The sequence below is a fragment of the Macaca fascicularis genome, chromosome 2, assembly GCF_037993035.2.
Source record: "Macaca fascicularis isolate 582-1 chromosome 2, T2T-MFA8v1.1".
NCBI lineage: Eukaryota > Metazoa > Chordata > Mammalia > Primates > Cercopithecidae > Macaca > Macaca fascicularis.
In genome coordinates, this window is record NC_088376.1 from 153,874,946 (window position 1) to 153,897,634 (window position 22,689).

General features: G+C 52.4%; 1 protein-coding gene across 44 annotated transcripts in view; it reads right to left on the minus strand.

Moving 5' to 3' along the window:
- Positions 1 to 1,407: 1,407 nt before the first annotated feature.
- IFT122 (intraflagellar transport 122) overlaps positions 1,408 to 22,689 on the minus strand; it is a 96,712-nt gene continuing 75,430 nt past the window's right edge. For 7 of the 44 annotated variants that reach the window (XR_012431560.1, XM_074033111.1, XM_074033109.1 and 4 more), the window contains 12 exons: positions 21,775 to 21,941; positions 18,952 to 19,123; positions 17,398 to 17,500; positions 15,265 to 15,405; positions 14,063 to 14,157; positions 9,376 to 9,476; positions 7,270 to 7,435; positions 6,230 to 6,341; positions 4,145 to 4,270; positions 2,558 to 2,637; positions 2,012 to 2,176; positions 1,408 to 1,580 (listed from right to left, as the gene is read on the minus strand). Coding sequence is in view for 15 of the 44 variants with exons in the window: in XM_074033111.1 (XP_073889212.1) it covers positions 1,491 to 1,580; positions 2,012 to 2,176; positions 2,558 to 2,637; positions 4,145 to 4,270; positions 6,230 to 6,341; positions 7,270 to 7,435; positions 9,376 to 9,476; positions 14,063 to 14,157; positions 15,265 to 15,405; positions 17,398 to 17,500; positions 18,952 to 19,123; positions 21,775 to 21,941 (1,518 nt within the window). In the remaining 29 variants the exon portion in view is untranslated. Of the gene's footprint in view, positions 1,581 to 2,011; positions 2,177 to 2,557; positions 2,638 to 4,144; positions 4,271 to 6,229; positions 6,421 to 7,269; positions 7,436 to 9,374; positions 9,477 to 14,062; positions 14,161 to 14,984; positions 15,104 to 15,264; positions 15,406 to 17,397; positions 17,501 to 17,592; positions 17,841 to 18,951; positions 19,124 to 21,774; positions 21,942 to 22,689 lie in introns of those variants that run through there. The other 37 variants (XM_074033110.1, XM_045385658.3, XM_074033107.1 and 34 more) reach the window with 19 other exon arrangements.

Below are 22,689 nucleotides of genomic sequence, written 5' to 3' on the forward strand. Positions count from 1 at the left end.
CACTAATAAATGTTTAGTGGGAGAACGCATGCATGATGGTAAGTAATTAGACACTCGATGGAGGAGTTCTGTTGGCACAACTGTCTGGCTCCCTTCCTTTCTTTTCCTCCATCATCTCCAGAGAGATGCGGAGGGAGGCAGGGAGGAGGGGCGGTCTAGGGTGGGGCAGGGGCTCTGGGATGGGGCTCTATCTCTGACACTTCCCACTGGGGGCCTCTGTAGCCACTCTCCTTGGGGCCTCAGTGTCTGCGTCCCTGCAATGGGCACATTTGCCCTGCCCTGCCCCCTGCACAGGCGGGTTGTAAGGAATCAATACTGCAGCACAAGGGGAGGGTGCGTTTCAGCATGGCATGGCAGCCCTACCCCTTCTCCTGCCTGTGTCCGGCTGCTCTTGGGCTTTTCATGAAGTGCTGCATTGCCACCTCTGGCAGGTGGAGTGGGGGTGATAGGGGCAGGGCCTCGGGGCTGGACAAATTGTGGGCCGCCCCTCCCAGGGCTGGAGGCACCCCCGGGCCCTGGCAACCCCCTTCCCAGCCCCACTGGAAATCATAACCCTTCCTTCACAGGGCTGCTGAGAGGCTTGAGACAGCATGGAATGTGGCTGGTGCCAAAAACGTCCCCAATACATGTGAGTTCTCCTCAGCTTCTGTGTGCTGTTCCTTCCACGCCCTCAAGCTGTTGGACTGGACACCAGTGATGCCTGAGGGAAGGGACCTTGGCAGCATGGAATCTCAAACGGAAGCCCCCTGCTTCAGGAGCTGTTCCAAATGGAAGAGTCTCCACTGGGCTGGAGCTGCTCTGTGGGGCTGGGGAAGGTGGACGGAAGAGGGCAGCTCCACGGCCTGGACAGGAGCCTTGACTGGGCTACCAAACAGAAGGCTTTTTAAAAAAACTCCTGCCATCTTCTTTGGACCGAGGTATTTTTTCTTGTCAAGATGGATCCCCATTAAATCAAAATAAATAAACAAAAAAAAAATCCCTGCTCCCCTACCCCTTTCCATATTGCCATTTTGATTAAATGTTAAGAGCACACAAATGTAATGTTCCTTTCAAATTAGAAACAGGTGCACTTTTGCATATGGAAATTAAGTTGCAGACAATAAGAAGATTTGCTAAAATGTAGACGGTGATGAAAATAAGGAGCCCTTTTGTTATTATTGAGGCAATCTGTTGGCAAAATGTACATGCTAACGGTCTGACAGATCGGCGGACTCCAGCAGGCTGCCACGAACAACTCGGAGCCGTTCTGAAAGTAACAGATTTTTTTCCTTAGAAAATATATGTACATTCTCTTCCTCATCTCCTGGTGCTATTTACAAGGCATGAAATGCCATAAATAGGAATTCTGTGGTTACACAAGGCCCCCCCCAAAAAAACACAAACTTCATCTGGGCAAGAAACACATTCTGACAGTTTAACTCTTTATTCTCCTTCACAGCCCAGCAGACCTCAAGGCGGGCAGAGGGTGCAGGCCATCCCCAGGATGCTGGTCATGGGCCAGGATCGTCCTTGCACCTGCGGCAGTAGGGGCAGCAGCCATGCTGAAGCACCAGCAACTCATAGTCCTCAGAGTGGAACATCTGAGGGAAGACAGCCATAAGCCCAGGCTGAGGCCCTAGTGCTTATCAGCCCTACGCCTGGGGCCGGGACACACTGCCTCTCAAGGGGAGGGGGCTCGGCAGTGGTCAGGGCCGGACACAGACCTGCAGCACCTTTGTTTGAGGGCTGGAAGGGAAGATGGGAGGGGGCTGTGGGGTTCCTTGTTTTCTGAGTGAAGGTCAAAAGCACATCACACTTGCTGGTCCTCCTGATCTGGGGAGGGTGTGGACAGCGCAGGGTCTGGTGAAGCACATGGAATGCAAGTAGGGGCAGAGGACAGCCAAGCCTCTGTCCCAACTTGGAGCCATGGACGTGCCCCTCCTCCAAGGGGCCAGACCTCCCAGAGGGACATTTGGGCAAGGGAAAAGTGGCCAAGAGAAGCACACGTGAGCTGCTGGGGGGGGCCACCTACCTGGAAGCAGGAGGGGCACATGGTAATGGAGGCATCAGGTAGTAGTGAGCGGAAGTATTGCCATCTCAGGGGCGGGGGCCAGCGCTTGACGAGGACATCCCGGCGGCTCATGGAGCGCAGCACTAGCCGGCTTACCACTACTGGCACGAATTCTGAGCCACCTTGCTACAGGGTGGGTGGGAAGGAGGCACAGTGTCCTCACTCAGCCACAGTGACACATCTGTGTGGATTATGATCCTGGAATCTTTGGCAGTGGCGAGAGAGGACCTGCTTCCTAAACCCGGGTGACCCCAACAGTGACAAGCTCCTCCCACCAGAGCTGAAGCTGCCTCCCTGTCCACAGACCTGTGCCCCTGGCCATGGTCCTTTGGGGGCACCCATGGCTCCCATGCCCCACAGGAAAGGGTCCTGCCCCTCCCTCGTGCCATCACATCTGGAAGTTCTGGCCAATCCTCCTCCACTACTGTGCTAGCTGAGGGTCCCCATGTGCACAGGAGAAGGGATAGAGGATGCCCTCCTTCAGGTCACCCAGAGAGGCACCCTCACCTCAAAGCTCAGCTTAGCTGTGAATGGGTCCTCATCTCCCATGGAGTCCTTGGTCTCCACTAGCCGCAGAATCTGGGAGCCTGGAGGGGTCTAGTCAAGGATGGAATCAGAAGCAGAGATGGAGACAGACCTTAGCCTCCACCCTACACCTGTGTGAAGACTCAAGAGCAGCCAGGCCAATGGAACAGTTTTCCAGGTGGAGGAACAGAGGGGGCTTAGGCCAAGAAGGCGGAGAGAAGGGACTCTGCTGGCTCTGCTGCCCTCACCCATTCCCCTGGCAGGCCACACACACCATGGCTCCCAGGGCCAGTGGGAAGCACATGAGGGCCCGGTGAGCTGCTGTGGATGGGCACGGAGGGAATAGGCCCAGGGATCCTGGAGAAACATTCCGTGGCTGCTGGGGGTCTGTGGGCACTTGTGATGGAGCAGACAGGGGTGAGAGCCCCTACTGACTCCAGGGCGGGTCAGACTCACCTGGAGGTCCCCGGAAACCGCCCCTCACCCACAGTGGTGGAGCTGGTGACAGAGGCCAGCAGGGGTCCTGCAGAGAGGCCCAGGACATGAAGACTGCTGGTGTCAAGTTGGAGTGGGCACAGCACCCACCTGCCAGCACCATAGCATGTATCATCTGTGGCACCTGAGGGAGCCTGGGTGGCACAGATGGGTCCGTGTTTCCTTCAGCAAGCAGCTCTCTGAGCTTCCCTCCTCCTAGTGTGGCCCCTGGGGGTGGCAGCACCTGGGAGCCGCAGGAAAGGCAGGCTCACAGCCCCCAGACCTGCAGACTCCACCAGTGCAAGGAAGCGAGGCCCCAGGCCATGCGTGTGCTGTTCCCTGCCAGAAGACCCTCCCATGTCCAGCCTGCAAGTGTGGCCTGGCCTGGACAACTGCCCTGGTGCATCCTCCTGGCCAAAGGGGCAGGCTGAGCTGTGCCCCGGGGCTTTCACTGCCACGGCTGAGAGGAAAGCTGGCTGTTTCTGGGGGCTATGAGGCTGAGGGGATATGGGGCTGGCACTGCTCCTGACATCTCTGTGTTATGGGGGCACCGCGGTGCTGCCAAAGAATGAAGCTCCCCAGAGGACAGTGCGGCCAAGAGAGGCAGAGCCAGCCTGTGACAGACCAGACTAAGCGCTGGGCCAGGGAGCTTCCTCTCCTGCTCAGGGCTTCCTTGTACACCCTTCGCTTGTTCGGCCTGTCTGACAGTTTTGGACTCTGTCACTTGCATGCAAAAGTGACCTGAGGGGAAGAGCTAGGGGCCACCACCAACATCATGTCCCATGTTGGCTATGTAGGAGTTATGCACAGACAGAGGCACAGCCAGTGCCTTTTAAGGGGCAAGGGAGGGTGGGTGACCCACACGGGAACACCAAGGTGCCACTTGCCACTTCTGGGTCTCCAGGTCCTGGCCAGCTCTCTGCCCATCTCTGGTCCCTGTCTCTGTCCCATGTGGGCCTCTCCAATCTCTCTGGGGACACACAGCCAGGCTCAGCATGGCCTGCCATCCCCTGGGACTGGGCTCTCCTGCATCCCGCCTGGCCCCAGACCCCTCACACAGCCGCATATACAGGCTCTGGCCAAGGGCATGGATACTGCTGTTTGCAATCTCTTGCTGTCTGTTGTCCTGCTTGGGTCTCGGCACCTCCAGGTTGATGAGGGAGATGGCTTCTTCATCAGTGATCCCTTCCTCCAGGTAGAACTCAACCAGGTGTAGCACGTCTGGAGGGCATAGAGAAAGGACTGTGGGGGCTGAGGGCTTTGCAAGGGACTTGTCGCCAGGCAGGTGGGGTGACCACAGAGTTCCTTCTCAACCCACTGGCAGCTTCACCAAAAGCAAGAAGAGGCAGCAAGGGCAGTCTGTGTGTGTGTGCAGGGGCAGTCTGTGTGTGTGTGCAGAGGCAGTCTGTGTGTGTGTGCAGGAGCAGTCTGTGTGTGTGTGCAGGAGCAGTGTGTGTGTGTGTAGGGGCAGTCTGTGTGTGTGTGTGCAGGAGCAGTGTGTGTGTGTGTAGGGGCAGTCTGTGTGTGTGTGTGCAGGAGCAGTGTGTGTGTGTGCAGGGGCAGTCTGTGTGTGTGTGTGCAGGGGCAGTCTGTGTGTGTGTGTGCAGGGGCAGTCTGTGTGTGTGTGCAGGGGCAGTCTGTGTGTGTGTGTGCAGGGGCAGTCTGTGTGTGTGTGTGCAGGAGCAGTCTGTGTGTGTGTGTGCAGGGGCAGTCTGTGTGTGTGTGTGCAGGGGCAGTCTGTGTGTGTGTGTGCAGGGGCAGTCTGTGTGTGTGTGCAGGGGCAGTCTGTGTGTGTGTGTGCAGGGGCAGTCTGTGTGTGTGTGCAGGGGCAGTCTGTGTGTGTGTGTGCAGGGGCAGTCTGTGTGTGTGTGTGCAGGGGCAGTCTGTGTGTGTGTGTGCAGGAGCAGTCTGTGTGTGTGTGTGCAGGAGCAGTCTGTGTGTGTGTGTGCAGGGGCAGTCTGTGTGTGTGTGTGCAGGAGCAGTCTGTGTGTGTGTGCAGGAGCAGTCTGTGTGTGTGTGTGCAGGGGCAGTCTGTGTGTGTGTGTGCAGGGGCAGTCTGTGTGTGTGTGTGTGTGTGTGTGTGTGCAGGGGCAGTCTGTGTGTGTGTGTGCAGGAGCAGTCTGTGTGTGTGTGTGTGTGTGCAGGAGCAGTCTGTGTGTGTGTGTGCAGGAGCAGTCTGTGTGTGTGTGTGCAGGGGCAGTCTGTGTGTGTGTGTGCAGGAGCAGTCTGTGTGTGTGTGTGTGTGTGCAGGGGCAGTCTGTGTGTGTGTGTGCAGGAGCAGTCTGTGTGTGTGTGTGCAGGGGCAGTCTGTGTGTGTGTGTGTGTGTGTGTGCAGGAGCAGTCTGTGTGTGTGTGTGTGTGTGCAGGAGCAGTCTGTGTGTGTGTGCAGGGGCAGTCTGTGTGTGTGCAGGAGCAGTCTGTGTGTGTGTGTGCAGGGGCAGTCTGTGTGTGTGTGCAGGGGCAGTCTGTGTGTGTGTGTGTGTGTGCAGGAGCAGTCTGTGTGTGTGTGTGCAGGGGCAGTCTGTGTGTGTGCAGGGGAAGTCTGTGTGTGTGTGTGCAGGGGCAGTCTGTGTGTGTGTGTGTGTGCAGGAGCAGTCTGTGTGTGTGTGTGCAGGGGCAGTCTGTGTGTGTGTGCAGGGGCAGTCTGTGTGTGTGTTCAGGGGCAGTCTGTGTGTGTGCAGGGGCAGTCTGTGTGTGTGTGCAGGGGCCGTTTGTGTGTGTGTGTGTGTGTGCAGGGGCCGTCTGTGTGTGTGTGTGTGTGCAGGGGCCGTCTCTGTGTGTGTGTGTGTGCATGGGCAGTCGTGTGTGTGTGGCCTCTGCTCAGCTCCTGGGAAGGGACTTCTGATCCTCTATCAACATCAAAGGAGCTACCTATCTCAGCCTCCCAGTCCGAATGAAGAGCCATCGGACTCTCTTCCTGGGGCATTTGGTTATGTACAGCACTGTGCCAGGTTCCCAGAGTGGGTGCTTCAGCTTTGGGCAGCAGTGGGTCCTATCTGTGGGAACACCGACACTGACTCCTTGTGTCAGGCAGGTGGGTGTCAGAGTGTCCTCATTTCATAAACAGGGACATTCAGAGGCCTTTGGCCATTGCCCAACGTCCTGAGGCCAGAGAGCAGTGGAGTGAGCGTAGTGGTCCACAGGCTGTCCCGCCCACATGCTCAGGATGCAGGGACTCACCGTAGGAAGAGGCGGAGAAGATGAAGGGCTGGCGGCAGTTGATGCAGACGTTGCCCAGGTTGTTGAGCAGCGGGTTGTTGGTGGAGCAGCGGTAGCACAAGGGCACCAGCTCCTACAAAACAGCCACGGACTCCCGAGGGGCCAGGCACGTGTCCTCCTCCCCCTGGACTCTGGTTTTGGGCCCCTGGGGCCTGGCGGCAAGAAGAAAGGCCACCTGGGTGGGCAGGCAGGGAAGGGGCGCCGGGCCCAGGGGCTCCATGCCATGGGGAAGCAGGATAAAAGGCCTGCCGAAACACCCAAGCCCTGTCACTTGGGGCCCTGTGCCCAAGACACCTGCACAGGCAGTGCTCAACAGCACTGTTCCCCTGGCAGGAATGACAGTGGCCGCTGCCACCATTAGCCAGCCATTTACCATGCTCTAGGCACCGTGCGGAGCACGTGGCCTGTGCTGGCTCATTTAGCTTCACAACTACCTGTGGGAAAGGGGGAACCCGAGGCGCAGAAAGATGGAGACAGAGCTAGGAGAGGGTGGAGCCAGGATGTGAACCCAGGTCTATTTGATGCAAGTCCTTGCTCTGAGCTTGAGGGAGGAGGTGTGAAAGAAGGAAATTGGCTGGGTTGAAGGAATGTGCGCTGGGAGTGTGGGGTAGATTTGCTGGAGAAACACAGCCTGGTTCCAGAAAGGGCAGAGGTTTCTAGAGTGAGGGTCAGCTCTGGAGCCAGGCCTGGGGTAAAGGCAGAGCCACCTGGGCACAGACGTGTGGGGCTTGCCTAAGGGAGGGCAAGGAGCAAGGGAGACCGGGCTGAGGGCTGGGGCTGGGGTTGGGGACTGTGAGCTGGCACTGGGGGGACTGCGGGGAGAACAGGGGGTGGACAGGGAAGCACAGGGGAGCTGGCATGGCCAGGCCTGAGCAGGGAGCACAGAGCCTAGAGGGAGCTACAGCTGTCTCTCTTCAAACGGAACCCAGGCCAGGCAAGAAGGCATGAGATGGCCTCAGGGGAGAGGAGAAGCTGTCTGCCCAAGGGTGCTGCATCCTCACCTCACTGTCATGGAAGGGCTTGGCACGGATGGTCAGGGTACCCAGCTCAATGGACTTTTGGAATCTGGCAGGGATGTACAGGCCACGCAGCTTGTCATAGGCATGCCGGGCCAGCCTGTAGGCACCGAGGGCCTTGCTCTGCTTGGCCAAGGTGAAGAGTATTTTCCTGCCGTGAACAGGGTTAAGGACAGCAGGGGCAACACCAGGCCTAGGAGCTGGCACTGCCTATCCTTGAAGTGAGCCCCGGGCTGGAACACAGCTCGTGCTGGTGCCGGGAGGGCAGAGGAAGGATTGTGGGAAGGCTCCGTGCGCTTGTGAGAGGTGAGTGTACTTCTCGGATGGCAAGGCCCAGGAATTTTTTCAGATATAAAAACAGCATAGTTTCCATTAATACTTTAACCTTGCTTAGCATCTCTGGGCCTGCTGATGACTCATCTTGCACCCTGACTAGGCCAAAATGGCTGTTTCTGCCTCACCAAACCTGCCAGCCAGGCCCTCCTAGGACGCCTGGCACGAAGGGCGCTCTGCTCTCGCCCTGCCAGGTGAGGCCTGGTCAAGACTCCCTGGGGAGCCACCCTCAGCCCTGCTCTGAGGCCCCTGGGTGTACCCCACTCTGCCTGCATGCCCTTCCCCGAGGGCCTGGTGGGCACTTTCTGAGCGGCAGCCTCACCTGTACTCTGGGGCCCCCTTGGAGCTCCTCAGCCAGAGGCTGATGAGCCTTTGTGCTCTCCTCTCAGGTCACCTCCGATGTTGGCTGCTCCCAGGCCCTCCTGCCCTTCCTCCCACCTTCCTCCCAGTATTCCTGCTCCTGCCCTCTGCAGCGCAGCCCCGTCCACTTCAGCAGTTTTGTGGAGAGTTTCCTTCTGTGTCTCCGGCATGACTCCTCAAAGTCAGGGACTGTCAGGAGCCATTAAGGCTCGGGGCAGGAGTCCCATCAAGCTGTTGACTCAAACAGAACTTGCTGCAAAGGATGAGTACAGGTGCTCAGCCCACACAGGCATAGCCCTGACTGCTCCTTTGGGGAAAGACGGAGATGCATGCAGCAGAGGTCTGACTCCAGGAAGGCACCCCTTGATTTGGGGTCGTTTCCCCTGAAATATAAATAATGGGCCTGGAATCCTCTAGCAAGGCCAATTCTTACAACAAAGAGCTCTGCGTCTTTTCCAGTGGAGTGCGTTTTCCTTACAGAGGGAAGGTGGTGCTAGGGCTGGGAAGGAGCTGAGAGTACAGTGAGATTTAGAAAAGAACAGCGACAATTATGTCTCATGACATCCAAGACTTTAAAAATCTGGATCCAATGATCCAGTACGTGGCTGCACAGGCCCTTCAGGCACCTGCTCTGCTTATGGCACCACTGTGGCCCTCAGTGTCTACAGAAGGAGAGGAAAACCCAAAGGTATGCCCTCAGGCCTTGGGTCCTGCTGCCTCTCCGGCCCCTCCCACCCAGGGCCCCCTCACACCCTCCCACATGCCTTGCTTGCCTCTCCACATGCTGGGTCCTCCCCTGGAACATCCACTTTGCCATCTTCCCCGGCTGCCTCAACTTGCATGATGGACATCACCTCCTCCAGGTAAACTTCCCTGACCGTGGCCCTGACCTCAGCCTCATTCCACCCTCAGACACAGCAAACATCCACCAAAGCAGGCCCTAACTTGTGACCTCCCTCTTTGATGGCAGCTTTGTCACCCAGTGCCTGGCCCAGGGCTTGGGGACATAGCAGGTGCTATGTATACCTTCGCTAAACAAACACTCCCTCCTTCCCAGTCTGGGGAAGTGCCCAAGGTTCCAAGCCTGAAGGCCTGATGCTTCTTCCATTTCAGTCACATTTTCATCTGTGGGTTCTAGGAGGAATTGGGACAGTGTGTTGGCCAGAGACCTATTGCTGGGCTCAGCTCAGAGAGCCCTGAAAACGTATCTTCTCTTGGCCTGGGCCCCTGGGCCTCCCTGCTGAGCCTCTACAGCCAAACAGCAGCGGGAGGGTGAGTTCTGTCTCTTCCCTGAGGGCTGCTGAGAGAGGAAGGTTCTGCCAGGAAAGTGCTCTGGAAGGAATTTCTTGGGGCCATTAGACAAGAACTGGGACGGGGGAGGGGTAAGAGAAAGGATACACTTTAGAGATGCCCAAGGGGGTGTCCTTGGGCAGGCTGTGCAGCAGGAACCTGGAGATGTTGAAAAGAGTTTCAGGACGATGGACACTGAATGGATCCTCCTGCAGTGAGAGAAAAGTAAACAGGGATTGAGTTCCTCAACTGAGCTGCTGCTGGGCCAGGCCAAAAGGTAGACACCAATAATTCTGAGTGACATCAACAAGAGCGGCTCTGATTATTGAGCACCCACTGTGTGCTGGGCACCATAGAGTCACTGTCTCATCTGGTCTTTAACATAATAACCTTGTGGTATGCATTTTTATCCTCACAGTACTGATGAGGAAACCGACACCTAGATAGATAATTTGCCCAAGTCACCAACTAGAACAGAGCTGAGCTCCTATTCAAACCCAGGTCTGATTCCAAAGCCCAAGAATGTCTTTCTTCCAAGCTGTACTGCCTCTGGAGTTGGTAATGACTCCGTTTCTCTGAACTACTCAAGTTGTCTCCAATTAGGTCTAAAAGAGAAGACCTTCTATGCAACTTAGGACATAACCACTGATTCATATAAGCCTGTCTTTCAACAGGACATTTAGCCCTCTCCAGCATGAACCCACATGCCTCTTCTGTGCTTTCCAACAGCAGCTTGACTGATGTGCCACCAAATGAGCACACATGCGGAGTTCCTCAACTGCTGACCCACTTCCCTGGCTCCTGGCATAGGCACTAACAGGAGGCAGTTAGCACACATTAGTGGAATGATTGGTCTTCGTACCTAGAGGCTGCCAGAAGCTCAGAAGACAAATAGGGAATTTTCTATGTGAGGGTCTATAAAAGGTCAAGAATACCTTATTTTGAAGGCATCTGGCACACTGTACATAAACTGAGATTACCCATTTCTAATAAAGCTTTAAATGGTGAGGATTAAAGCAGGCCAGCCACTCCTTTTTCTTGTGAGCACTGAAGAAGGGTCTTGTGACGCCCTACTCATCACTGAGCCACCAAAGCTTAACCCCTAATTGGTCTAAACTCCTGAGGACTCACTTTGCTCTACACTTCTTCAGTTCAGAGCTTAGCATTTTCTATTTAATTCACACTTAAATTTCTATAGCTTTTGTTAGCTCCAAGAACTCAAGAAAACCTGAGACCACATCCTTTCCAGGGTAAGAACAAGATGAAGTCTGTCTCTGCTTCTACTGCACTAGGTAGGGAAGCTAAGTAACGTCCCAGAAACAATAGGTAGGAGGGGAGTCCTTTCCTCTGGGAAAGAAGCCATGTATCCAGGAAGGACCTGAACTTCCCTTTCCAGTCTTGCCCTGAATCAATGCTGCTCTCCTGGGCCCTGGATGTTGAACCACAAACTACCACTCACCTCCAGGCCTTTGCACAGGCTGTGACTTTTGCCACAAACACCTTTCCTCCTCCTCCTCTGCTTCACTTGCCCCATTTTTACTTTTCTCCCGCCTTCTGGCTGAGGGGCCACCTCCTCCAGGAAGTCTCTTCACAGGCCTCTAAACTTTACCCCTGAGGGATTGTCCTGTTTGCTAGACTGGGACTGACTGCAGGGACAATGTTTTGTTCACCACTGTGTCACCAGGTCTTATCACAGGGTCTATCACACAGTAGGCATTTGTTGAACGAAGGAATGGCCCAATTAAGAAGATTCAGCTAGGATAAGAGCCAGGGCCCCAGCTGGTCTGAAGCCCCTTAGCTCCTAGTCCCATGTAGGTCCTGTGTGTATTAGCAGAGCTCAGTTGTTAGAGACAGGAGCCCTCAGCCCCATGCCCCAGGTGAGGAAGAGGACAGGGAGCAGCAGGAGAAAAGTCTAAGGGAAGGAGCCGAGAGCCAGGTTCCGGAGTGGCTTGGGCAAACTGAGGCTGAGCTGGGCCCTGACTTCCAGCCCAAGTTGAGTCTGGGCTTCTTTTGTGGTAGTTTCTCTCCAGGTGAGCACCTGATAGAGATGAGGGACCCTAGGGGGTCTTGTTTCAGGAAAGGCAAAGACTGTAAGGGAAGATGAGGTCCCTTGAGACCACTGACCCTGCTGTGGGAAGAGATGTGACACTAGACTGACGGTTGGCCTGCACAGAGCCTGTCAGGAGTCCTTCTTGCCAGACTTTCCCAAGAAGCAAAAAATGTGCTGAGAGGTCAGCACAGATTAGAGGGAAAGAAGTGCCCAAGGTGGAAGGCAGGGCATTTGAGAGGTCAAAGAACTGTGGAAAGGCTGGGCGTGGTGGCTCATGCCTGTAATAATCCCAGTGCTCTGGGAGGCTCAGGCAGGAGGATCACTTGAGTCCAGCAGTTTGAGGCTGCCATGAGCTATGATCATGCCACTGCATCCCACCTTGGGCGACAGAGACCTCATCTCTGAAAAAAGAGAAATGCCAGATGCCCAGCCGCAGGGTGCAGGCCAGGGAAAGCTGGTGTGAAGCCTTGCCTGCAGCAGCAGTAAGGATAGCTGCCACCTAGGGTCACTCCATGCTGGGTACTCTTCCAATATTAACTCATCTAATCCTCACAACAATCCCATCATGTAGATACTGCTGTTATCACCATTTTATAGAGAAGGAAGTGAAGGCCAGAGAAGGTAAATAACATGGTGTCATTTGTGTGTGAGGACTCTCAAGTTTACCCACTAGACCAACATACTAGCCTGCTTTCTCTAAAGGGAGAGAGGGAGGGAAAGGCTAGGAACACAGGCTCCAGTGCCAGCCTACTGAGACTCATATATTGGCTCTGGAATTTGCTGTTTGATAGTAGAATACATTCCTAAATGTGTTTATGTTATACATCATTTCAATGGGCATTTCTCACTTTATGTTTTTTCGCTAATGAGTTATTACTTGCTGTCTGTTTTAGACTATGGAAGTGATGTTAGACAAAAAACAAATTCAAGCAATTTTCTAAATTGAGTTCAAAATGGGTCATAAAGCAACAGACACAACTCGTAACATCGACAACGCATTTGGCCCAGGGCTGCTAATGAACGTATAGTGCAGTGGTGGTTCAAGAAGTTTTGCAAAGGAGATGAGAGCCTCGAAGATGTGTAGCGTAGTGGCCGGCCATTGGAAGTTGACAACAACCGAGAGCAATCATCGAAGCTGATCCTCTCACAACTACAGGAGAAGTTGCCGAAGAACTCAATGTCAACCATTCTACGGTTGTTTGGCATTTGAAGCAAATTGGAAAGGTGAAAAAGCTCGATAAGTGGGTGCCTCATGAGTAGATCGAAAATGAAAATATAGTCGTTTTGAAGTATTGTCTTCTCTTATTCTATGCAACAACAACAAAACATTTCTCAATCAGATGTGATGTGTGACAAAAAGTGGACTTTATATGACAACCAGTGATGACCAGCTCCAAGGCTAGACTGAGAAAAAGCTCCAAAGCAGTTCCCAAAGCCAGACTTGAACCAAGAAAGGCCATGGTCACTGTTTGGCGGTCTGCTGCCGGTCTGATCCACTACAGCTTTCTGATGCTGGTGAAACGATTACATTTGAGAAGTATGCTCAGCAAATGGAGGAGATGCACTGAAAACTGCAACACCTGCAGCCAGCACTGGTTAACAGAAAGGGCCCAATTCTTCTTCACCCACCTGACTGCACGTCACACAACCAATGCTTCAAAAGTTGAATGAATTGGGATACAAAATTTTGCCTCATCCGCCATATTCACTTGATCTCTTGCCAACCAACTACCACTTCTTCAAGCATCTCAACAACTTTTTGCAGGGAAAACGCTTCCACAACCAGCAGGATGCAGAAAATGCTTTCCAAGAGTTCATTGAATCCCAAAGTATGGATTTTTACACTACAGAAATAAACTTATTTCTCATTGGCAAAAATGTGTTGATCATTATGGTTCCTATTTTGATTAATAAAGATGTGTTTGAGCCTAGTTATAATGATTTAAAATTCAGTCTGAAACTGCAATTACTTTTGCACCAACCTAATAACCTGTGAGACCCCTCTGTCTAGGGCTTCATTATCATCTGTAAAATGGGGGTGACAGTCCTTCCCTCAAAGTGTGGTTGAAAGGAGGAAATGACTTGATACAATGAAGCCCTCAGTACATTGCCTACTAGGTACTAAGTGCTCAACATCTGTTGGGTGATTGAGGAGATACAATGGATGAAGAGGCTGTTGACAACCCATCACCTGTTCTTCATTGCCACCAGACAGATTTAAAATGGCTTTCTCAAAGGAATCAGAGAGTGACTAAAAAGAACTATTTGGGTTTCTGGAGACCAAGCCAACACTCTGGTTTCACAGAGAAGGAAACTGAGGGACAGAGAGGGAAAGTGAACTGCTGAAGAACACACAAGTCACTGACAGGGCCAGCCAGGGAGGGAAGTCGAGCCTTTGGTTAACCTGGGTCTTCGCCCTACTGCAGGAGAGGGCCTCATGGAACTCCCGCCCCCCACTGCTGGTTAATGCAGAGTTTCCCCAAGTCATTAAAGCCTGCACTGAGGAACTAGCAAGGACCATACCAGCTCTGGATTACAATTCAGCAGCCCACTGCGTGATACATGGCAAACAAATAGTCAAACAAGGAAAATCAAACTTTTTCTCCCCAGCGGAGACCAAGATTCCTCAGCAGTTCACTGTGACCAGTGGGTTACATTCCATCCAGTCTGCTGCTCTTTAGACATGCCCGGGACCCCTAGCACAGCAGACGGTACCCTCAGGCGCTGGTGACCTAGCCACCTTACCGTGTGGCGATGGATGGCATGGTAGCCATGGTACAGCTCTGCCAAACGCTGGAAGTGGTGGAACTTGCCAAGCATCATGTCCTTCTGGGCAGGATCTGCTGTGTGCAGCGGGTGGGAGGGGAAACATATCAAACAGTGTCTGTGGCTGCCAACTGGCCCCAGGAGGAGGGGCCAGGCAACAGTACTTTTGCCAGCATCAGTTCTCCCACCACACAGTGTCTGTGCCAGGGTGAGGGACAAAGTGTAGTGAGGGGAAAGGTACTCTGCTTAGGAGTTGGGCCAGTCCAGGACAGTGAAGTCTTAGGTGGGCAGGGCATAAGGCCAGGGAGTTTGAAGATATTTTTTTCAGATCTCTCACTGCACCCTCCCAGGTTATTCCCCTCAGGGAGTGACAGCTGCAGCAAGACCCCAGATGTGTCAGAAAAGCCTGCTGGGACAAGGGCAGGCAGACACCAACTGTATTCATGCTTATCTTATGCCTCTTCCCTCTGCTGCTCCTATCAGAAGCATAAGGCACTGGCCAGAACACAAAAATGTGACCTTACACCTGGGCTTGACAATTTTCAAACTGTAAGCATGACTCTGTGAGGCTCCCAGCAACCAAAGGGACCAGGACAAGGGACTCCCACAGGACAGATGGGCATGCAGAGCTCAGGAAGGATTGTGACTTGTTACAAGTCACCTGCAGCCTCCATTCCAGTGTTTTTCCCACCCCTGCATGTGGCCTTTTCCAGTGGAAAAGAACATCTTTCTCTTCCACTTCCAGGGCTCCTTCAGTACATCTTGGGAAGTCTTGTGAAAGAAAGCAATATTGAAACTGTTTTTCTGGCTGGGATGAGTAAGAATCTGGAGTGCGTTATTGTAAAGTCATCTCTTGTTCATCTTCTCATTTAATTAAAAAAATTTAAAACCCAGTGCTCACCCAGGTCCAGCTATGGGCTCCCAGGTAGCAGGGGAGAGATATGCTCTGAATTAGCAATGCAGGGCTGGACCTGCCAACCGTAACCCCAGGACGGTCCTCATACCATTCTGATGGGCAAACTGGAAAAAGATGACACACCAGATTACGCCACTGCAAGGCAGGCTTATGGACAATACACCCAATAAACAAGCCCAGAGCTTTAATTAAAATGTCCCAGCTCTTCTGATGTTTATCAGAAGTGGGGCTTGGGAAAACAGTGGTCTGGCTGATGTTTACGCACCTTGAGCTATATCGAGGCATTGCATGGACAGCATCCAGTAATAATAGGCAGCATCATTAAACCTGCTCTCTGCCACGGCATTGTTTGTGAGTTGCTCCAGCACCTGGACCGCTTCTCTCTGTCGCCCGGCCTTGTGGAATGCTGTAGGAGCGGTGGAGGGAGGAAAAAAGCACATGCAATTTAGGAAGTCACTCAGGAGGCAGGATGGAGCTCTGTGGGGCTCGCACAGGGCTGTTTTGGAAGTAGGACACTCATTGGAGCATCTGCAGTGCTTCGTTGCTGGGATGGAGCTTCTCTAAATAACCGAGGCTACATCCTGGAAAAAGTACAGTGAGACAAATTCCTTTTTGGCTGGGAAAAGGCGACCGACTTTGAAAAACATGGCAGAAAGGAAAAACTGGAGGGGCCAAATTCCAGGGCAAAGTCTAAGAGTGAAACTTGCTCATCTTCAGTGAGGTTCTGCCCCCTGCTCATTCCAGGGCAAAGTTTTGTGACTCCTAAGGTGATACAAACAGGACCTGCCACTTTACTGCACTTGGAGGTTTGCAAAATGCTTTTGTTGCTAATCACCTCACTGGATCCTCACCACAGACTTATGAAGAAGGAAAATTATCCCCCTTTTTATGAGCAATGAAATGGACTTTGCAAGATGGAGGTAAAGCGTCACACCCAAGGTCCCAGAACCAAGCCCAACTCTTCAGTTTGTCTTCAAATGACTGCTTTTCAGTGACCACTTTGAAGGATCTACCTCAGTTCTCACAACCATTTGTGAAAACAAGCAAAAAAACTCTCAATCATTCCTACACTGTTTAACAGATATTTTCTGAGTACCTACTACGTGGCCAGCCCCTTGAGATGTTGGTGGCTGATAGTGAAGCACTTGTAGCCATGACACTTGCCATATGTGGGCATTCAAATGATCCTAATCCTCTGCCTTCAGAGAAGGAGAAGGTCTGGCCTTTGTTCCATTCTCATATACAATCTCTTGTCTGAGTACCAAGTTACTATGGTGATGGATTCTTGGAAGGGCAGACACAGACAGATGGATAGGTTGATGTGTTTTGCCCAAACATGCAGATACTTCAGCAACTGGATGCTCTGGAAATGCTGAAGCAGCAGAGAATGCGCTATCCTTCAATGAGGGCTTTCGGTTGAGAGCTCCAACAGGGAGACATTTGTTCTGCAATGTGTCCGGAGGTGGCAACGGTTACCATATAGAAGTGTAAATCAGATGCTATGGAACATGAAACACCCAACTTCAATTAGAAGGCTAAATAGGCAGCAAAACAAAAAAATCAGGTTCCCCAGTCAGAGAGGTACTGGTCCAATTCTGGCTCTCCTGCTGACTAGATTTGTGACTTGGCATGGCACATTTAGCCTCTTCATCCTTGCACAGCTGTTGGCAATATTCAAGGTTACATAGGTTAAGTGCTCAGCCAGGGCCTGACACAGAGAGGGAAGTCAACTTAAAAAAAATATGATTAATAACATCAGCGAAAGTTCTATACTTGCTTTGGCTCCAACTTCAGATGCCGTTGTATGTTTTGTGCAGCCCATTTTACCAACAGAAATCTTGAGGAGCAGAAGTCACCCATTTATCTGAGCCAGAAATAGAAGCTGAGTTTCTATTCTCAGTAGAGGTGAGACCATGCCTCACACTGTGTGGCAGTCCTCCCTTATTGTCCTCATGGCACCCTGGCTCACATTACCTCCCTGCCACTTCCTAGCTATGAAACTTCAGGCAAATTTCTTCACCTCTTTACCCTTCAGTTTTCTCATCTGCAAAATGGGAATCATAATGATGGTAGCTATACCATAGGGCTGTTGTGAGGATTAAATGAGAAGATACATTGCAGTGCACAGCACTTTGCTCAGTAACCACAGAGGCTTGGAGAGGAGGCAGCACCTCTTAAGGGCCTGTAGCAAGTGAGTGTGGCCCAGGAGGGTGTGACTCCAAAGCCAATGGTCTTTCCATGCTCCATAGTCTTTCACCACCAAACAATCACATCCCCAGGATGAAGTCATCTATCTTGGGACCTACAGATGGGAAGGGCTTGGTAGCCTTCCTGAAATGTATGTCTTGGCAGTGACTTCTCCTGCTCCTTCTAGAAGGTGACAGTCTGTGTTGCCTACCTTTCTGGGCTTCCTCAAAGCGATCGTTCTCTGCTAGCCACTGAGCATACGGCACGTAGATGTCATCCTTAAACTCAGGATGCTTCTCACCCAAAGCAAAGGCCTGGGGGAAGGAGCAAATGAAGTCTTAATAAAACTGCCCCTGCAGCCCCCATGAAAACACTGCACTTGGCTGAATTCATTAGGGATGTCATATTTTGCCAGCCTGACGACTCAGAGAGGGAGAGTGCCTCCCCCAAAAACTACCCACAGAAACGCAAAAACAAATCAGCTCTTCGAAAACAAAAGGCAATTAACAGCAATATGCAAGCGACTGGATTCAGTAACAACACCGTCTGTTTCTGGACCACAGAAGCGGCACAGAATCGGAAACATTTTATTTTGAGGGTTTGCGTGGGCTCCTGTAGTGCTGCAAACAGATTTCTTTTAATTGCAGGCGATACCTAAGGAAACAGAATTGACATTATCATCATTACCACTTCTTATCAGTTGTCAAAGATGACTGTGGGCCTTGAGCTGTATGGACCCACTGACTACTTCTCACCTAAGCCCCAGAATCACCTGTCAGGCCAGGAGAACTGGACATGAGCCATGGGGAGAAAGTCTGCCTGATGCACAGCGAGGTCTGAGTCATTCTAAGATGCTCTAATCTATGCTGCTTGAGAAATCTAATAAATTTCTCTTGAGAAGCCACCATTGCCTCTGTCCCTAGCCCCACCTTTTCTCATGAGTGACCTCAACACCTCACCAAATGGAGCCATCCAGAGAGCACACAACAGTCAGATGGCTCCTCTCAGTGAAGGCTTTGCTTTCACTCTAAAATGGACCATGACGGGTGGGTGGGTGAGTCGGGGGAGGATCTTGGCACAGCTTCTAATCCTCTCGGGGATGGATTTCTCTGAAGGGCACAGGGAGCCGGTGAGCTGGAGGGTGGGGGTTGGCCACAGAAGGGGCAGCATTAGCTGCTTCTGCCAGCCATGGCCACTTTTCTCACTAGCCTGGCTAATTCTTTACAGCCCCCAACACCAGAGAGAGAAGCAGTGGTTGTGGGGTGGGGGCAGAGAAGGGAGGGAAAAAACTGGCCCCTGAAATGACTCTCGCAGTCTGGATCTGGAAAGCACAGATGGTGCTTTCTGCCAAAATGTTACCCAGCAGGTTTTAAATGTCACGCAGGTGCATCTTCACATCAGCCACGTGTCTGAGCCTGTGGTGCTGGTCAGAGGCAGCTCAGCCCAATGGCAGGCACTGGAGCTGTCGTGTTCACACTCACATCCCCGGTGCCTGTCACCACCCTGGCACAGAGCTGGCTGTCAGTAACGATTTTCTCAATGACTGAATGAACGGACAAGTGGAAAGGCGCTCCACTTCGAGGTTAAGTTGCTCAGAGAATTCGAGGTTCAGAGAATTCGAGGTTAAGTTGCCTGACTGCCAGCCCAATGTTCCTTTCATCATGAGGGCAACTTCTCTCCATCTGAACCCCAAAGGGCCCCTGTACCCACCCGTGTCCCAGGGCTCAGGTGGGGCCCCAGCCCACGAGGCCTGCTTTCCCCTCACCTCATCCCAGCGCTGGGTCTCCACGTGCAGCTGCACCAGGGACTTGAGGTCACCCATCTTCAGGTAGGTCTCGGCAGCATAGCCAGGGCTGTCCAGCTTCTTGAGGTAGGTAGCACACAGCAGCAGCGGCTCGCGCTCAGCCTTGTCCAGCTTGCGGGCGATGTCGATCAACCTGGAGAGGAAAGGGGCAGGTAGGAGGGGGGGCTCTGGGTCTTGTCAAGGGCAGGCCGTATGTCCATTCATCCTGCAGTCCCCAATGTTGATACCGTGCCATGGCCCCTGCCAGCTGCTCAGTGGTTAGTTATTAAATGCATGAATACACACTCCAGAAACATCACCAGGGACCGGGAGAGGTGGCCTTTACAGGATCCCATCAGCCACCTCGTGTATCTTTCTCGGAAGTCACTGAGCTATCCAGCAGGGCATAGAAACAATTATCTCCTAATCCCCTACCAGTACCCAGATAATGCCATGAGCTTTCCCATGCATGAAATCAGAATCTTCACCACCCTAAGAGGTGGGCACTATTATTTCCATCTCTCAGATGAGAATAAAGTCTGGGGGGAAGGTGAAGCACCCAGCCCAAGACTCAGCAGCCAGGAAGTAGCCCAGCGCTCTTTCCACCACAGGTGCAGGAATTCTCACAGAAAAGTGGAGGCCAAGGCATAAGAATACCTCATTGACTGCCCTCTAAAGGAAGAGGTGAGTATGGGGTCTGCTCGGAGCTCTGGACAAAGGCCTGCAGGAAGTCTTCCCTGTCCTCCTGGCCAAGGTGCTAACCAAAGGGAGGAGCCGCAGGGACCCACTGGCTCACCACTGCTTCCCCGTGGTGAGCGGCCCTCCCATTGCTCATGGGGACATGACGCCTGGATAGAATGTGCTTGTTCTCTCTGGTCAGGCTGGAATTTGGAGTCAAACTAACTCTCCCAGGAGAAAGGGTTCTACCCAGGCTAGTCTTGGTGAGAAAGGAAAGAGAAGCAGCTGTAACGAATCCCTGTCTCAGAGACAGGCAAGGCACGGAGGCCTGTCAGTCTACACTTAGAATAATGATGGCATCTAAAAATAACACTGCTCAGCAGAAAAAGGACACATTTTTAGGGAAAGGTGGCATAGACAGACCTTAAAGCCTTAGAAACCTTCCCACCCATCACACCCAATGTCCCTAGAGGAAAGGCACCTTTTATAGCCGCATCTGGAAAGCGAACAGAACATGCTTAATGTGTTTCTTGAATTACTCAAGTACCCTCAGAGTAACGTGACACATAGCACTTACAAATGAAAGTGACATGAAAAGCCAGACGAGAGAACAGGGGACCCTAAATCTGCCTGGCCCTCTTCTATATGAACCCCTTCACTTAAAGAAAAATGTGGGGAACAAAATCTGTGCCTCTGTCTTAAAAAAATTACTATTGGACAAGAAAATGGGGTGGTAGGACATCCACCAAGGTCCCTCTGTAAGGGGCCAACACACCAATTATTAATATATGGCAGCACTCAAGGAAATAATTTAATCATTAACCAGCCTCCTCCGTATCCCCAAATCCTGGCTGGGCCACTGCTACCTGTAGACCACAGTGTTGTTTCCTGAAGAATCAACAGCCTTTAGGAACCAGCCTAAGCCACCCTCAGGAGCTTGTCCCATCATGTCCTCTGCCTGCCACAGCAGCACGTGCATGTGTGCGTGCACGTGTGTGAGCCTGAAGCTCACTGACTGGAAAGACAAAGCCTTCCCTCTGAAGGTCTAGTGCACTGAGTCCCAAGGCTGAATCCATCCTGTCTCAGTGCTGCCCCACCCCAACCTCCTCCTCTCCCTGTTGTCCACCTTGACGAATGGTGTAACCCACCAGCAGCCACAGAGCAAAGCTAGCCTGACACTCACCCCTGCCCCACCACCCTGGGATGGGTCACTTGGTTCTAACTCTGCTACTTCTCTTTCATGCCCTCAGCTACCAAGTTCCCTCCTGCTCTACTGCACTAGCCAGTTATCTGGTCTCCATTCTACCTGCCTGCCTGAGGGGATGTCTGACTGTACAACCCTGACCGTAGGTGGTCACTCGCTATCGGCAAATCTAAGCACCTCCGTTTGGCATCAGGGGCCCTTCCAGTGTGGCCAGCCCACTTCCCCCAACCCACAGCCCACGTCCTTCACCCTCCCATTCCCACACGTCTTTTACTCCAACCAGAGCCGACTCGCTGTGTTCCTGCTGTACTTCCTGCCTGCATTTCCTTTCCCCCCATCTCTATTTACCTCTTAGAATTCTTCAAGGTCCCCTCATGCAAAGAGTGTCTCCTAAGAGAAGACATCCATGGTTCCTCCCATAAGAATTCTTCCCTGGAACTTGTTTTGTTTTTGTTCCTACCATTACACATGTAGTTGGAATTGACATCGGCCAGATTAGAGGCTAAAGCTCAGCTCTACAACTTTCCAGCTATCTGGACTTTGGGAATAACTTGTCCCTTTAGCTTCTGTTTCATCATCTGCAAAGTGGGTGAGGAGACACCAGCCCTGATGGCATGGGTGGAAAACCTAATGCCTGGAAGATTAGCACAGTGTCTGGGTTGTAGTGAGCATTCAGCAAATGGCAGCTGTGATGTCCTGGTGTCTCCTCTTCCCTGGTCCCCACCATCCCTTCCCCTAGTGACTCCACAAGTTCCTGGAAGGCAGCTACTGCCTTGTGCAATCTCTGTGTCTCCTGAAGAAGCTAGCCACTATCATATTAGCTTTAGATAATTAGAGAAGCACTATTTGTTCCCTTGACAGTCAAGAGGTGACATGTGATGACATGCTGCCAAATGCTTCTCGGGGCAGGGACCAAAACCTACATGTCAACCCAGCCATGGTCACCACAGATCTCGATGGCCTTGACGTGCTCTCCTGCTGAGATGTACATCTCCACGGCGGCTTTGGGCTCCTTGATATTTCTGGCCCAGTCAGCCTGTTTGGTGATTAGCATCTTTGTTTCTTTGGGGTCTCCAGATCCAAGGAAATCCTGAGGAAGCACAACAAACAAAAACACTCTGGATCAGAACTTCCTGTGCCAGCGTTACATCAGGCTTTTCTAGCAGCAAGGGCAGGCTCCACATGGCTGAAGCAGGCAACCAGGAGGCAGGCAGGGCCCGTCCCTGAGGGGCTGAGTAGGGGGAGTCCCAGGTCTCGGGAAGAGTGATCTCAGGCTGCCCTGCAGGTGTTCCTGGGGGATCCTGGGACAGCGTCAAGGACACTGGCCCCCAGTGCTTCCTTCCCATCTCACAAATGGGCATTTGTTCATCGGCTAAACAACACTTTCTAGACTATTTGGGGCCCTGCACATGAAGTCTGCAGGCTCGGGGGTTCATGATCAGGCTGTCTCTCTCTCACATAGTTTGGTAAATACATGATTATTCCTAAACAGCAATGAGACAACCTGGTGCACAATTCCAAATATCGAGACCTGTCATCTTTATTCAGATCGTATGGGTGACACCACATGCTTCAGAGTGGGCTGAGCATGGGTTCCCCTAAACTTACACAAACAAAATGACTTACAGTTTGCCGGCCCTCCATGCCCTCTCTGAATCACCAGCAAACACTCTGTGCCCCGAACTAGGGAATCATTGCATGGTCTTTGCCCCAGTTACTTGCCTGGGACAGATAATAAGCAAACCTCTCTCTGGTTAGCTGCTTCTCAGCTGAATGGTTAGGGATCCTGTCCTGAGGTCAGGTCTGCAGCGGTGAGGACCTGATCCGACAGTGGGACA